The 15,001-nt window shown below is 43.2% G+C and overlaps 1 protein-coding gene across 5 annotated transcripts in view; it reads left to right on the top strand.

The window, feature by feature from the left end:
- The window catches only part of ELMO1 (engulfment and cell motility 1), a 594,484-nt gene that overhangs the window by 142,084 nt on the left and 437,399 nt on the right, over positions 1 to 15,001 (top strand). For 4 of the 5 annotated variants that reach the window (XM_047849551.1, XM_047849554.1, XM_047849553.1 and 1 more), the window contains one exon: positions 11,956 to 12,103. In XM_047849551.1, coding sequence (XP_047705507.1) covers positions 12,026 to 12,103 — 78 coding nt within the window. In that variant the 5' untranslated portion in view covers positions 11,956 to 12,025. Of the gene's footprint in view, positions 1 to 11,681; positions 11,815 to 11,955; positions 12,104 to 15,001 lie in introns of those variants that run through there. The other variant, XM_047849555.1, reaches the window with a different exon arrangement.

Below are 15,001 nucleotides of genomic sequence, written 5' to 3'. Positions count from 1 at the left end.
TTAATCTCAGCCCTTCCCAGGGCATGCAGACAGAGTGTGGGGGATCTCTGCCCAAGGGAAAGCAAAGAGGAAATGAGCAGGCAACAACAAAATCTATCCAGAACGTGATCCTCGGGTTGGCAGGAAGCCAACTGGCAGCTCCAGGGTGTAACCAGTAATATTTGTTTTCAGGATAGAACTGCAGGCCGCCTTTTCCCCATTTTGTACCGGTTTTTATTTTTATTTTTTATTTTTAAATGAATATGGTAAGGGATTTCTGGATTCACATATATGCCTATGGAAGAGCAATGATTTTTTTAAAAATCTTTATTTATTTGAGAGAGAGAGAGTGAGTGCTTGAGTTGGGGGGGGGGGGGGGAGGCCATCCACGAACAGTGAGATCATGACCTGAGCCCATATCAAGAGTAAGACACTTAACTGACTGAGTTACCCAGGAGCCCGAAAGAGCAGTCCATTTGTTCAACGGCAAACAGTGGCCCATTGGATCCACTGTTATCTTGGTGTTTGTGTGAAAAACTCTTCAAAGTGTGGCCACCTGTCTATGCTGATAGCATGTGCCCAGACAGTGTTTTATCTTAAGACAAATTGCAACAAACTTGTGAGGGAACCCAGACAAAAACCAGAAGTAGAGATCTCTATCATTCAATCCTGGGAGTCCTGGCAGAGCCTCCTCAGGTGAAGGAGGTAAGAGAGAAAAACCACGTTTTGGTTTTTGTTTGTCTTGTTGGGCCTGTGGGCTTGTGCCTAATAACCAGAGGGATAAGCTATCTAAAACCCTGAAAATGGAGGAAATTCATGTTTCCTAACGGAAACTTCCCTGAGAAACATTTCAGAGTTCTTCTGTGTCTAGCCAGGATATGATACCCCCGGTAGTAGAGCTGTGTCATCATCAGCCACTTAGTGCCCGTGAAAACCCCAGCTTCTGGGGAGCAGCTGGGCCCAGGTGGGGCGGGCCATGCTCATCAGGCTCCAGGTGCCTCCCCTCCGTCAGCTTGGTGGGTGGAGCCTCAGCACTTTTAGAGCTACTCACCTGGAGAGCAGGACAACGAAATCAGTGAGTGGGGCAGCTGGATGGAGGTGTCCCTCAGACAGGTGAGAGTTGGAAGTCACTCTGGAGGGCTGGAGTGACATGTAACTGGGGAAGCTGTGCAGTAGTGGTGGGGCAGGTCCCTCTCTGTGCAGAGGGCACCCCTTTGGTCCTTCTTGAGGGACTTGTAACTGTCGCATACCTGAAGGCCACATCCACTTCTTGGAGAGAAAGGATTGAGAAGCAGTTGAGTCCCGGTCACCTCGCTATACTTACAGAACTTGGCTGTGAGATGTGGGTCGGGAGAGAAATCGGGTCCGTTTTGTTCCATCAGGTTATCTGCCCAGGCATTTCTGCTTTTGAAATGCAGGAGGATTCTTCCGGAATCTTAACACTATCCTTCCTCTTTCTATTCCTTCCAACCCAGTCACTCACCTGGAAGCTTGGTGCTCATCTTTTAAAACCCAGAAGAAAGAAAAAGTATTCATATCTATAAACCCTCCGTGGACCTGAAGCCAAGTTAGCATTCCTCAGAACAGTTTGTCCAGTTTGGTTGTGATGCTAAAAGGGGAAAAGAACCACCGTGCGGTGGGACTTCTGTGTGTTTCACTAGGGAGGCTACTGGCTGCTGTGTCCAGGTCCCCCATGCCTGCCAGATTCATAATCATAATACTACCCTAGCAGACCCTGTTCCAATTGTTTATATGTTCAGGGTTCACAACAGTCCTATGAGAAAGGTTCTATTGTTCTTTCAGTGTTACAGAGAGGACACCGAGGGCTAGCCATGTTATGTAACTGTCCAAAGTCACAGAGCTGTGGGTAGGTCAGGGCCCGGATTAACACCCAGGCAGACACCTGACCTTCACACTCACTCACCAGCTCCTGTCCATCTGGAGAATTAAACCTGAAGGACCCGAGGAGGGAGAAAGAGGCAGAGGCTAGTGCCATCCTGCGTGTGCGGCATTACATCATGTATGCGTTGTGCAGGATGACTAATTCTGTGCTGAGTTGTCAGGTGGCAGCCTGTGGACGCACAGCCCAGCCCTCCGCCTGCCACAGAAGGCCCTTGCTGCTCATCTGATGCAATAGAATTTCCTAGGGTGGCCTTCTCTGCTCTGCTGTTGCTGGAGAGAGAGAGAGAGGGAGGAAGAAGTTTCGCATATTGTTTTTTGATCAGCAGGTTTGGAAACTTTGAGTGTTTGGCTCACAGGATGGTGGAAACGCTCCAGCATTTCCTGTGGCCTCGAGTCTGGGTTGTGAGATAGAGAACTGGGCCTGAGCTTTGTCTCCTCCACCGGGGAATGTCAGCACACATCACGAGTGACAAGGCTTGCCTGCCGGGAGCAGGGGAGCTGGGGGGGATCTGAGGGGGGCGGACAGGAGGGGAGCAGTCACTGACGTTACAACAGCCGAAAAGGAATTTGAAAAGCAAATATCCAAAAACCAGAATAAAGGAGGAAGTGTGTGCCTTAGTTTGTAAAATAATGAACTTTCCAGTTGAGATGCTGCTTCCCAAAGTGCGAGAGAAAGCTCCTAGTGAAGGGAGAAGAACCAGCAGCTCAGCTCGTGTCTCATCTTGTTTTTGACAGAATTTCTCTGGGAGGAAAACAGATCTGGAGTAGGCCCTGCTCTCACCTCTGAGTGCCTCTATTTCTATTTCTGTCCAATGGGACACACGAGTAACTGCTGCTTGAAGAAGTGCCTGAAGGTTTTCTGAGGAAGGAATTCTGGATTTTAAAAATGCATCCTGTGCATTTTTTTTTTAAATGTCTGAATTTGCTTTTAAGGAAAGAGTGATTCATTTGTTTTATTCATTCACTTGTCTGAAAAGTATTTATTGAGCTGCTATTTGCCATGCCATCTGGTCTAGACTAGAGGTACAGAGATGGATAAGATATATGATCCCTACCCTTGGGGAACTCATAAACTAATAGCATAAGGTATGGAAAGGTGTTCTGGTAGGAGCTTCGTAAGCACCTGAGGAGATAGTTGGGACCATTGCTTCTTAGCTGGGGAGGCTGTGGGGTCAGGGAAATCTATCAGAGGAACTGGCACATGAGATTGGCTTTGAAGTCTAGGTGGGAATTTTTGAAGCCAACCCAGGGGTGGAAGGGAAAGACATTCCAGGGAGAGGGAACATTGAGAACAAAGGCGGGAGGCAAGAGAATTTACCATGCCCAGGAAATGGCCAGCCGTTTGATGAGGAAGGAGAGCCAATATTTGTCTTGGTGCTTTTCCTCTCCTCTCAGGACACAGTGCCACACCTCGAGAGTAATCCTCGCTTGGCCAGTCTGGGGCTTGCCTTCTTTAAGCAGTGCTACCCACAGCCACTGAAAAAGGACTGTTGATGATCTTAAAGAAGAACCTATTTGCCACGACTTAGAGCGTCCTCGCTTGTGTGTGCTTGTGGGTGGTGCTCAGGGATGCATTGGTGGGGGGAGGGTGTCTCCTGGTACTCGGAGGGAACCAGGCTGTGGGAAGTTGATGTGCTATAGGTCATGAATCACCAGCCAAGGTTTTAAACCTTGAGATTCAAGCTCTCACAAATCCAAATATTCTGTTTCTTTTGCTGTTTATCTTCTGCTAGTTTGCACAGTAGAAAGCTGTAGTTAATTGAATTTTTACTGTCCTCTGTGAATTGGAAAGAGTTACTCAAAAGAATTGGGTTGCTTTCCTGGAGATAATCCCATAGATGCAGGTGATGATAATTCAATATGGGACTAAAGGAAAGTGTTTTCTCTGCCACTTTCCACTCTGTTTCAGGCCAAGACTATTCAGCACTTCTGTTTTTCTTGAGAAGTGGAGGAGGTAAATGGTCTCAAAGCATCATTTCCCGAACTGTGTCCCATGTGAAACTAATGCCACAAGATGCTCCATGAAAAAAAAAAAAAAAAGAATTTTCTAGAAAGATATATTTGGGAAATAGTATATACTGCATACAAAAATTTCACGGTACATATATATTACATTAAAGGCCCAATAAGTCCTATAGTAAAGGAACCTTTTTAAAAATGTGGTATAGTGATTAAAAACATTGACTGTGGAATCAGACACATGTGGATTGAGTTCTGGCTGGGCTCCATATTTGGATATGAGACCTTGGGCAAGTTACTCAATGTCTGTGCATTTTAGTTTCCTAGTCTGTAAAATGGTTTAGTAATGGTACCTATTTCATAAGGTTGTCATGAAAAGTATATGATACATGAACTAGCTGGTTCCATAATTAGCTGTTATTTCGTTTGATGTTTTACAAGAGATTTATTTTTTCCTTTTCTTTCTTTCTGTCTTTCTTTCTTTTTCTTTCTTTCTTTCTTTCTTTCTTTCTTTCTTTCTTTCTTTCATGTTACATTACTTAATATCTGAAGGAAGTAGTGTTGTGTGGGAAATGCCAAGCTAAGGCTAATTCCTGAAATGCCTGCATGATTCCTGGCAGCAGTCCAGGAGAGGGAAAGCAGCTTCTAGGCACTGAGGGCTCCATCAGAAATGTGGACATGCAGATATTGAGCTCTAGGACTGGGGAATAAAGTATCATTCCCATTTGGCTCCAAGGTCAGATTGTGTAACTTTAGTCTGTGTTTTGTGGTTCAGTTGTCTCTTGAGGGACTGGCAAGATTATAACTGAGGGCAGTAGACAGATATGGTAGGGTTGATGTATTAGTTAGGAGTTTTTCAATTACAAGTGATGGAAACCTACCTCAAACTCACTTACTGTACCAGGGAATTTATGGGTTCATATATCTAGGAAGAATATTAGGAGAGCTCAAAGAATGGAAGAAAAAGTGTTAGGAGCCAGAATACTCAACGTAGTTAAGACTCTTGTTCTCTTTTCCCCTCTCCTGTCTCTTTTCTCTTTGTCTTTGCTTCTCCTTGCCATATTCCTTCCTATTGCAGACAGCCCATTCCCACACGGATGGAAGATGGCGGCCTAACAACCCCCCATTGAAAGGGAGAACTCTTTCCTTCCAGGCCTCATAGAGCAGTCCCCAGAAATTGATTTGCTTAGATCATGTGTCTGTCCCTTGGACCGATCAATCACTCTTGCCAGAGAAATGGACATTGTCATTGGCCCCACACATGCCCAATCTTGGTTGTGGGACAGGACCTGCTACCTGAAGAGAAGAGGTGGAAAAGCTCACTAGACAGACAAAAACCAAAGCTACAAGAGTTCAGTAGAGCTGTATGTGAGGGAGAATGTGCTAGAGTAGAAGGTTACAAAATTGTCCTCAAATGGTATCAAGGTTTTCATGTTTTTATGTAAATTTCCTTTCCTGTTGATTTTAGCAACTTATTTTTTTTTTTATTTCTCCAAGTGGTCCTTATTCTACATCTCATCTCTCTTTTTTTTTTTTTTTTGCAGTTAAAATATTATATTTATGACTATTACTGCCCACTTTGTGAAGTTGGTCTATGTAATAAGTTTTTTTATTAAAAAGTTTTTTTTATTCTTTATTTTTGAGAGAGACAGAGAGACAGAGTGCAAGTGGGGGAGGAACAGAGAGAGAGGGAGATATAGAATTGGAAACAGGCTCCAGGCTCTAGGCTGTCAGCACAGAGTCCTATGTGGGGCTTGAACTCATAAACCGGGAGATCATGACTTGAGCCAAAGTTGGATGCTTAACTGACTGAGCCATCCAGGCACCCCAATAAGTTTGTTTAAAAGCAATATTAGAAGCAGTCACCTTAGTGCCCTGCTTTTCAACCAGAGATGATTTTGCCTCCCAAGGGACATCTGGCAATGTCTGGAGACATTTTGATTGTCTCCATTTTATTTTGTTTTATTTTTTTTTTTAAATTTTTTTTTTCAACGTTTATTTATTTTTGGGACAGAGAGAGACAGAGCATGAATGGGGGAGGGGCAGAGAGAGAGGGAGACACAGAATCGGAAACAGGCTCCAGGCTCTGAGCCATCAGCCCAGAGCCCGACGCGGGGCTCGAACTCACGGACCTCGAGATCGTGACCTGGCTGAAGTCGGACACCTAACCGACTGCGCCACCCAGGCGCCCCTGATTGTCTCCATTTTATAAGTGAGCATCTGATTGTATAAACTGGCATCTACTAGGTGGAGGCCAAGTCTGCTGCTAAACTTCAGCAGAGGCCAGGATGAGCCCCACAGCAAAGAATTATCTGATCCAGAATGTTAATAATGCTGTGGTTAAGAAGCCCTGCTTTAGTGGTTTCAGGAGAACAGACTTTCTCATGGCCAAGTTTATTACTCTACATTTTATGGATTAAAAATAAATTAATTTTATTTATTTCTAAAGGGCTTTTGCTTTTTTTCTTGATTGTATCAGTGTATGAGAGTGTTATTTTGCCCACATTCTCACCAATCAATGAACATTTATTTCTTACCAATATGATAGACAAAAAAGGTCTGTTTTGCTGCTTTAATTTGCATTTCTCTTATTACTGTTAAGAGTGACCTTTTGGGTATTTATTGACCACACATTTCCTCTTGTGTGGATTACTTTGTAAACTAAAAAAAAAATTATAAGAGATCATTGTTAAGGATATTGATACTAGGTTAGGTCACAGCTGTTGCAAGTATTTTCTCGATTGCTTATTATTTGTTTTTAAATTTTTATGGTGCTTTTTGGAATGGTGAAGATTTTAAGCATCTTTGTGTCAAATCATCAGCCTCTTCTTTATACTTTCTGTCTTCAGTGTTACGCCTGTTTACTAGGGCTGTCATAACAAAGCACCACAATCTGGATGGTTTAAACAACAGAAACGTATTGTCTCCTAGTTCTTGGGGCTGGAAATCTGAGATCAAGGTGTAGGCAGCTTGGCTCTTTCTGAAGCCTCTCTCCTTGGTTGTCGATGGCCGTTCTCTTACTGTTTCCTCAAATGGTTGTCCTCTGTACCTGTGTCCAGATTTCCTCTCCTTACAAGGACAACAGTCAGATAGGATTAGGGCCCATTCTAATGACCTTATTACAACTTAATTTCCTTGTTAAAGGCTCTGTTTCCAAATACAGCCATAGTCTTAGGTACTGGGGGTTAGGACTTGATCATATGGATTTTTGGCGAACACAGTAGTCCACCGTCATGTTCGAGGGGCCTCCAACACCTTGGGAATATGTAAATATTTGGGGGAAGTTACCAAGCTCAGTAAGGTTTAGTATCTTCATTCGTTTACTGTAAGGAGTGCCAACTATCACTAGGGGAAGGATGCAGGGTAAGGAAACAAGTGTGTGCTTCAGGCTTCCAGTCCAATGCCTGCTCTCAGCTTCTGCCCCTGCTCCTTTCTGCCAGCTGTCCCATGCCCTCCATGATGACATTTCCAGTTGCTGTGAGAGCAAAGACTTTTCTCTGCACGTTTGCAACATATTGTAAAAGGGTAGCTAATAGCACGTTTTGCACCTGGCAAGTTGAGTTATTACTAAGATTACCTTAGGAGGCTTTTGTCAGGAGCATATACATAAGTTGGAATATTTGATTCAGTTCTCTTTCTTCCTTTCTTTCTTCTGAATGGTTATGTTTTGCACAGTGTTCCCCTGTTCCTGAAGCCATGAAACTTCCTCCTTGGCCTCTGCTGTTGTCAGAATGGATGTTAATTCCCTGATGGAGTAAGACACTCTGAAATGGCACTCCCACCATCTATTGATCTATCCAGATCCTCCAGTGCAGGGGAGGATCCCTGCTCTCATGGTCTTCCCTGGCAGTCAGTCATTGCTCATCTATGCGACTTGGAAAGAGGAACGTCTGTCCTCTAATGCATGTTTGAGAAGGGAAACAAAGACAGAGTTCAGCAAGCATGGATGAATCATAGCATCCTGGATAAGGTGAAGTGGGAGGCACCTGTCTCTTACTGTATTCTTGGGCCTAGACAGTAAGGGTGTTGGGATGTATCATTCTGTTTGGAATAAGAAGGATGTTGTACAAAGAAGAGGAGAAGAAGTAGGCCTTCCTGAGGCACAGTGCACCGTGCAAGACTGTGTCCTCCAAAGCACAAAGTAGAGGGCTCAGGAAAGCCTGAGTAATAGACGGAGATCAGAAGATGCCACTTTGCAGTAAGGATTGTTTTGAGCTGAAATCAATTTAGAAACAGCAGCACAGGAGGAACTCTCTGCCATTCTCATTTCTACTTAAAAGCAGGGCATAAATGTTTCTTTTGTAAAGGAAATTTAGATCTATAAAGGAAATTTCTATTTGTAAAGATATCTTCCTCTCCCAAACCTGGAAGAGAACTACTCCAGACACCACTCTTAACCACATGAAAGGATTTGAGACTGCATAACAAACCAACTGAACAACTTGTTTTTTAACCATACATTTCCAAATCACCATTCCACCCCTTGTATCCCTCAGGAGCCCAAACCCCTTTGCCTTCATCTAACCTCTTGTCCACACTTTGTCACCCTGTGTGAAACGGTATGTAAGCTCCAAGCTCTAACCACCCCTTTGAGTTACTTCTCACTGAGTTCTCCTGCATGTATGTACATTGCATGAGTAAACTCATTTGTTCCTTTCTGTCAATCTTGCCTTTGTTAGTTTAGTTTGCACTACCCAGGCACTGAACCTAAGAGAGCTGAGGATAGGTTTTCTCCCTTCCTCTCCAGATGGACAAAGTGAATGAAAGATTACTTTCAGAAGGGTGCTACTTTCAGAGTCCCTTTCTCTCTCTCTCTTTTTTTAAATCTTTTTTTAAAAGTTTAATTATTTATTTTGAGAGGTGAGGAGGGGCAGTGAGAGAGGCAATCCCAGGCAGGCTCTGAAATGTCAGTGTGGTGTCCAACGTGGAGCTCGAACCGTGAGATCATGACCTAGGCTGAAATCAAGAATTGGATGTTTAACTGACTGAGCACCTCGGCACCCCTCTCTTTTTTTTTTTTTTAAATGTTTGTTTATTTTGAGAATGTGAAGTAGAGAGTGTGTATGCGCACTTGTGCACGTGAGTGAGAGCGGGAGAGGAGCAGAGAGAGAGGGAGATAGAGAATCTCAAGAATCCCAAGAATCTGTGCTGATAGCACAGAGCCTGCTTGGGATTCTCTGTTTCCTTCTCTCACAGAGGCTGATGTGGTGCTGGATCCCTTGAACTCTAAGATCATGACCTGAGCCAAAATCAAGGGTCAGATGCTTAACTGACTGAGCCACTCAGGTGCCTCTAGGCCTTTTCCCTCTTTACCTAACCTGAATACTAAGGGAAAAGGTTGTCTATTTTTTTTTTTCTACAAGGGAGCATTGAGCATTTGAAATATGAGACTGGTGCTCCCTCTCCACTATTCCCATAATCAGTATAAACCTATTATTTGTCACCAGTAGATAATGATAGCCAGTGGGCAGAGGGCAACTTTCCTGGGGAGGAATGAAGGGACAGAGGAGTTGAAGCAAATCATTTACCCAGCTGTTTGGTGTTTCTTTCCCATTGATCCGCCTTTTGGCTTCTACTGGCCCATCTGTCAGCCTCTTTCAGTGCAGTTGTGGGGGCACACAGTTCACCAGGGCAAGTGTGTTAGTTTTTCCATTACACAGCTCCTATAGGAATGTCCACATAGGCTTGATTTTTCCCCCCTCTCTTAATAGGATTTGCTGGTGTAACAGAAAGACTAGAAATAGGATAAAAGGGTTTAAAGCCATTACAGGGACCAGAAGCTAAAACTATATGGGAAATTCGGTGGGGGGGGGGGGGGTGGTGGGGAAGGATCAGGTATTTGGAAATTTTATGCTCCCAAGACCTAATCAAGCTGACTGGAAAAACATGTGGTGATGTAACAGATCTTTAGGAGACTACAATGAGGTGAGCTTCAAACAGAGATATAAAGAACTTTGGACATAGACCAATGTGTAGAGACAGACAGATTTCTAGATGGGAATCAAGAGCGGTTTCTCTCTGTTGTCTTGGAAACGTGACCTAAAGCTAAGAAGGAGACCTTCAGCAGAATGATAAAGAAAATTGCAACTTGCTCAAAGGTTATGGAGTCACATGTAACTGACACGGGGACTTTAGTAACTAACTCCCAAATAAAAAGCAACTAACTCCTCTGTCTCATTAAATTCGCTCAACTATAAGCAAAGCCATTTGACATGCATATTAAGGTTGTAGAATTTTCATGTTAAAAATGGAATCAAGTAAATCAATCAGCAGGCAAGCAGGGACATTGCAGAATTCTCCACCCATTTCCTAGTTGCCTCCAGGGATTTGAGAGTTACCTTACAAGGCAGAATGGTTGGAGTGTCTAGCCAGCTGCACAGACTTCCCTTTAGTGGGTCTTAAATTTTAGTTTGCATAAGAATTATTATATTAGGCTGTTTACCAAAATTTATGAACCTTATATTTATGGGGCAATTTTGACAACATTAGACTCCATTTTACTGCTGGTGGCTCTGATGAGATAAAATTAACTGTTCTCTCACGGAAATATAAATTCAAGAGGATAAAATGTGGACTTCTGAGGATAACAATGTGGACTGGATTATTCATTCTGAAATGGTGCACCTGACTCTTCCCTGCGGGAGCCCCATCTGTGCTGTTTGTTAGTGTGGGTAACACTGATGAAGTCTAATCACACTTGTCAAATGAATTCCCAGGGGATTCCTTGTAGCCTTTTGGCTCTCTCAATGGCTCCTTTGTCCACTGCTGCCTTCTTATTCTCCACAGAGACCCAGGGAGAGCCACATCATTGGATTCTCACCTGTTCAACAGGTTTTGTCTCAACAGTCTTTGAGGAATAAATACCAGTGAAAGGGGAAGAAAAGCACCCTTGGCTTTTGATTCCTGGGTGGTTAGATGACCTCTTTTAGTGTAATTCTAGACTATTTTGTGTAGAGGTGGGAGGAGGGTGCTCAAAATGCATTTTAATTTTCATTATCTATTCTCTTGATCCCCAGGATTGTGTGTTCTTTGTTTTGAGTAGTGTTACCTGGTATTTACACAGTCTATTTTCACATTAGAACCTGTTTTCATGATTCTTATTCTAGGGTGTATAACTGGTTGGGATTGAAGTGATGTGGTACAGACATAATACATTGCCCATAGAATTCTCTAGGGAATAAAGGAGCATAGAGACTATGAAGAGGAATACCCCAGTACAGATTTGCTACTTGTGCTTGCATATATGAGACCCCATAATTATTTAACAAGTCCCTGTTGTAGAATATTCGTCCAGGTGGATGTGCAACTTTAAGAGGACGGAGATTCTCCACTATATTTTCACATGCACACACACACACACACACAGACACACACTCAAATTTAAGTTTTGAGTCACATGAATGTGTTATCCATTCAAAAATATTAAGTTAAAAAAGGCATCCTAAAGAAACAGGCCAATAATCTAGGGGAGGCAGCAGAGGATAATCTTACTTCTTTTGTGAAAGCAACACTATTCATTCCAGTGAAAATTCAAGGTCTGTTCTGTTTGCCGCACTATCCACATCAGTCAATTTTCCTCCCTCCTGAAGGCGCAGTGTGTGAACTGGCCTTGGGGAGGGAGTGTGTGTATGCATGTGTGTGAACCTCAGGGCATTTCTTCTTCCTCATGATATCCTGGTTGCTATAGTGCGGAGCTCTATTTGTGACACACAGAAAATACTTTAAAGAAATGCTGCTTCCTGACCATGACTTCCTGGGCAATCTGTTCTTCCGGAGACTGTTGAGTGCGAGAAGTTTACATGCGTTTCTGGACAGAGTGAGCCCAGCTCATCCAGACCCTGGGCACCACTGGGAGCCAAACCCTGTGGTAAGGGACAAACTGCCCCTTGCGGGGACCACGTCTCCTGAAGGCTTCGACTCTAGGGCATTGGCTCCTTCCTGTCATCTGTCTTCTCTCCTCAGGAGCAGCCGGAGGTACAGTTGGTGCCCTGTGTGTTGTATACCCAGAGCCGTTTCTCATACCTAAACCACCAGTGAAAACAGGAAGTGATGAAGCAGAATTTGCCCTGCATCGGCACTGAGCAACTTTTCTTTCTTTTTGTCATTCCTCATTAGGTGTAGACACGTGTGGCCGTCTGCACTGTAGGATCCCGGTTCTATAAGCTTTGGACTCCCTGGGATTACCATGCCGCCCCCCGCGGACATCGTCAAGGTGGCCATAGAATGGCCGGGCGCCTACCCCAAACTCATGGAAATCGATCAGGTCAGTCATGCTGGCAGCAGTTTGGGGGTTCTCTTCAGTCTTCTTTCTGTCTTGGAATTTTCACAGACTTTGGTTAGCTCTTTTGTCCTCCTTTCTCTCTCTGGCTGTGCTGAAAAATCTGTGCAATAATAGTTGCAGTGTAGTTTGCTTTGTGTACCAGATACAGTGACGACGGATGGGGTTTTTATGCTCATTCAACATCTACTTGGATTGTGTGAATACAGGGTTTGTGTCTGAAGCTGGGTGAGAGGCAGCAGGGCCCAGTGGCTTAGGTTCCGGGCAGTTGGCACAGTGGAGGCTATCCTGGCCCTGCCTGGCAGGCGCTCATGAGTAGGTGCAGGTTGTTTTATCCTAGGCAACACGAAACTTAATTTTTTGATACACTTTCCCCTTTGATTTTTGCAGAAGCAGCCAACAAGTACATTACAGTAACCGCTTAATAGTGAAATTAGTATAGAGGGGCTTGCGCTTGCCTCCCAGCTAATTGTAATTTTATTATTAGTGTAAAATGCACTGTCTGTCTAGTGCATTGTCTGGCATGTAATACATCCTCAATACGTATTTAATGAATGAAAAAATATTGAAAAGATTTTTTAATATGGCCCTACCTTTAAAGGCCTCCTTTAGCTTGGGTCTCAACAGTCTTACGGTGTGGTTTTGATTTGATTTGATTTGATTTGATTACAGGTTATCTCAGGAAGGTTACTAGAGCAAATAATTTAAGGAAAAAAAAAAGATTGAGACTTATGTACACTTAGGGTTTCATAAAACAAATACCATAGAATTCTAGGTGGCTTTTAATATTTTCACAATTAGGCTACCATGGCAACTCCACTTTTTATATATGTTCTCAGTACTGTTCTATGATTATGATCTATAAATTTTTTTCCCCTGGTCAGATATTATTATCTGGTTGAAGAATACTGTAAGAGTTGTATGGCATTGTGTGGATCCAAAAGACTATTGACATAAATTATAACGGTCAAATCAGAATCAGTTGAGCTTGAGTGTGAATTTGAGGAAGGGTAAAATTTTAGGATTGTTGTCAACAAAGGTGTCATCGGTCCAGCTCATCATTGTCATTTTAACTGCTCTACGAGGCAGTTTTTGTGGAGCTCTAGAAGCAACCCATGTGGGTAGAGAAGCCCATCCGGTAGTTTTATATACATTTGTGTCAGGTAACAGATGTTTGTCCTTTTTCATGTGCTGTTCGAGAGAGGAGGTGAGTTGAATTTTAAAATATGCTTGGGACTACCTGGTGCAGACTAAATACAGTTAGGACTAGGTTTGCTACTGGCTAACAGAACCAACGGCTTCAAAGGGGAGTTGACCTCTTACATCCACATGGCAGTCCTGGGCTGGCGTGGTTGGTGCTCTGGGGACATGAACCCAGGCAGGCCTCTTCTGTCTTGTTGCTTTGCCTTCTCCATATGTGTGGCTGAGGACGGTTGGTTCAGGCTTCACCTGGGAGCTCATTGGAAATGCAAAGTCTCAGAACCTACCCCAGATCTCCTGACCTAGAATCTGCATTTTAGCTAGGTCTCCAGGAACTCCTGTGTCTAGTTAAGTTTGAGAAGTACTGAGCTGGATCCCTGGTACCCCAGGTCTGGGGTACTTGTTTAAATGTTCTTGGGGCTTCTACCTCAAGTGATTCTAAGTCAGTGGTTTAGTAAATTTTTCCCGTTTGATTCTGCCGTGGCTCCGGGAACCTCTGCTATCAGGCAATAGCTCCTGATACACATTCTTAGGGGTTTGTGGAGTCAGTGTCCTGTTCTTGCCTTTGGGGATGGCCTTTGGTGTGTGTGTGTCTTAACACTTATTTTTTAGTTATCTTTTTATTTTGGAACAATTTTAGATTCATAGAAAAATCGTGAAGAGTCTATTGAGAGTTTCCATAACCCCTTCACTCAGTCTTCCCTAATGCTTAATATAACTGGTACATTTCCCAAAATGAAGGCATTAACAATGGCACATTACTGGTAACTAAACTACAAACTTTATTTGGATGTCAGCAGTGTTGCCACTGATGTCCTCTTTCTGTTCCAGGATCTAATCCAGGAATGCCAACCACATTGTAATATAGTCGTCATGTTTCCTCATTCTCCTCCAGCCTTTGACAGTTCTTCAGTCTTTCCTTGTCATTTCATGGCTTGAAAGTTTTGAGCAGTAACTTTAGTTCAATACAGTTTTTAAACAGAGAAATGGCAAGACTAGTACAAAGAACTTCTGTCTACCTTTTATCCAGATTCTTTAAGTATTAACATTTTGCTTCATATGCGTGACTGTTTTCTCCATTTTTTCTCTTTTTAATATATAGCTTTTTTCTGAACCATTTGAGAGTGACTTAGAGGCATCATCCCCTTTTACTCCTAAATACTCAGTGTAAGAACAAAATCCTTCTTTTACATAACCATAGTCTCTTTATAAAAGCCAGGAAATTGAACAGTAGTTCAAAACTATCATCTAATTCAAAGTCCATAGTCCATATTCAAGATTCATCAGTTGTCCCAATAAGATCCCTTATCCCTCCAGGCTCATGTATTACATTTATTGTCCTGTCCCGATGGTCTCCATTGACATGGAATGTTTCCTTAGTCTTTCTTTATCTTTTGTGGCCTTGACAATTTTGTAGAGTACAGGACAGCTTTGTGGAATATTCTTCAGTTTGGGTCTCTCTGATGTTTTCTTCCCAGGTTTTGCATTATCAGGTGAAATGCCAGAGAGATGATGCTGTGTCCTCTTTGGGGCATTGTATCAGGAGGCACCTGGTGTTTCCTTGTCTCGTTCTTGGTGATGATCCGGTTTTCCAAAGGCAGATATGAGGTTCACAGAAGTTAAGTGATTTGCCAATTCATGAGGCCAGGACACACACCCAGGTCTCTCTTACTCTGAAGACTG

Source organism: Prionailurus viverrinus, chromosome A2, assembly GCF_022837055.1.
Source record: "Prionailurus viverrinus isolate Anna chromosome A2, UM_Priviv_1.0, whole genome shotgun sequence".
NCBI lineage: Eukaryota > Metazoa > Chordata > Mammalia > Carnivora > Felidae > Prionailurus > Prionailurus viverrinus.
Note: the sequence above shows the minus strand (reverse complement) of the source record. Positions and strands in the feature narration are given on the sequence as shown.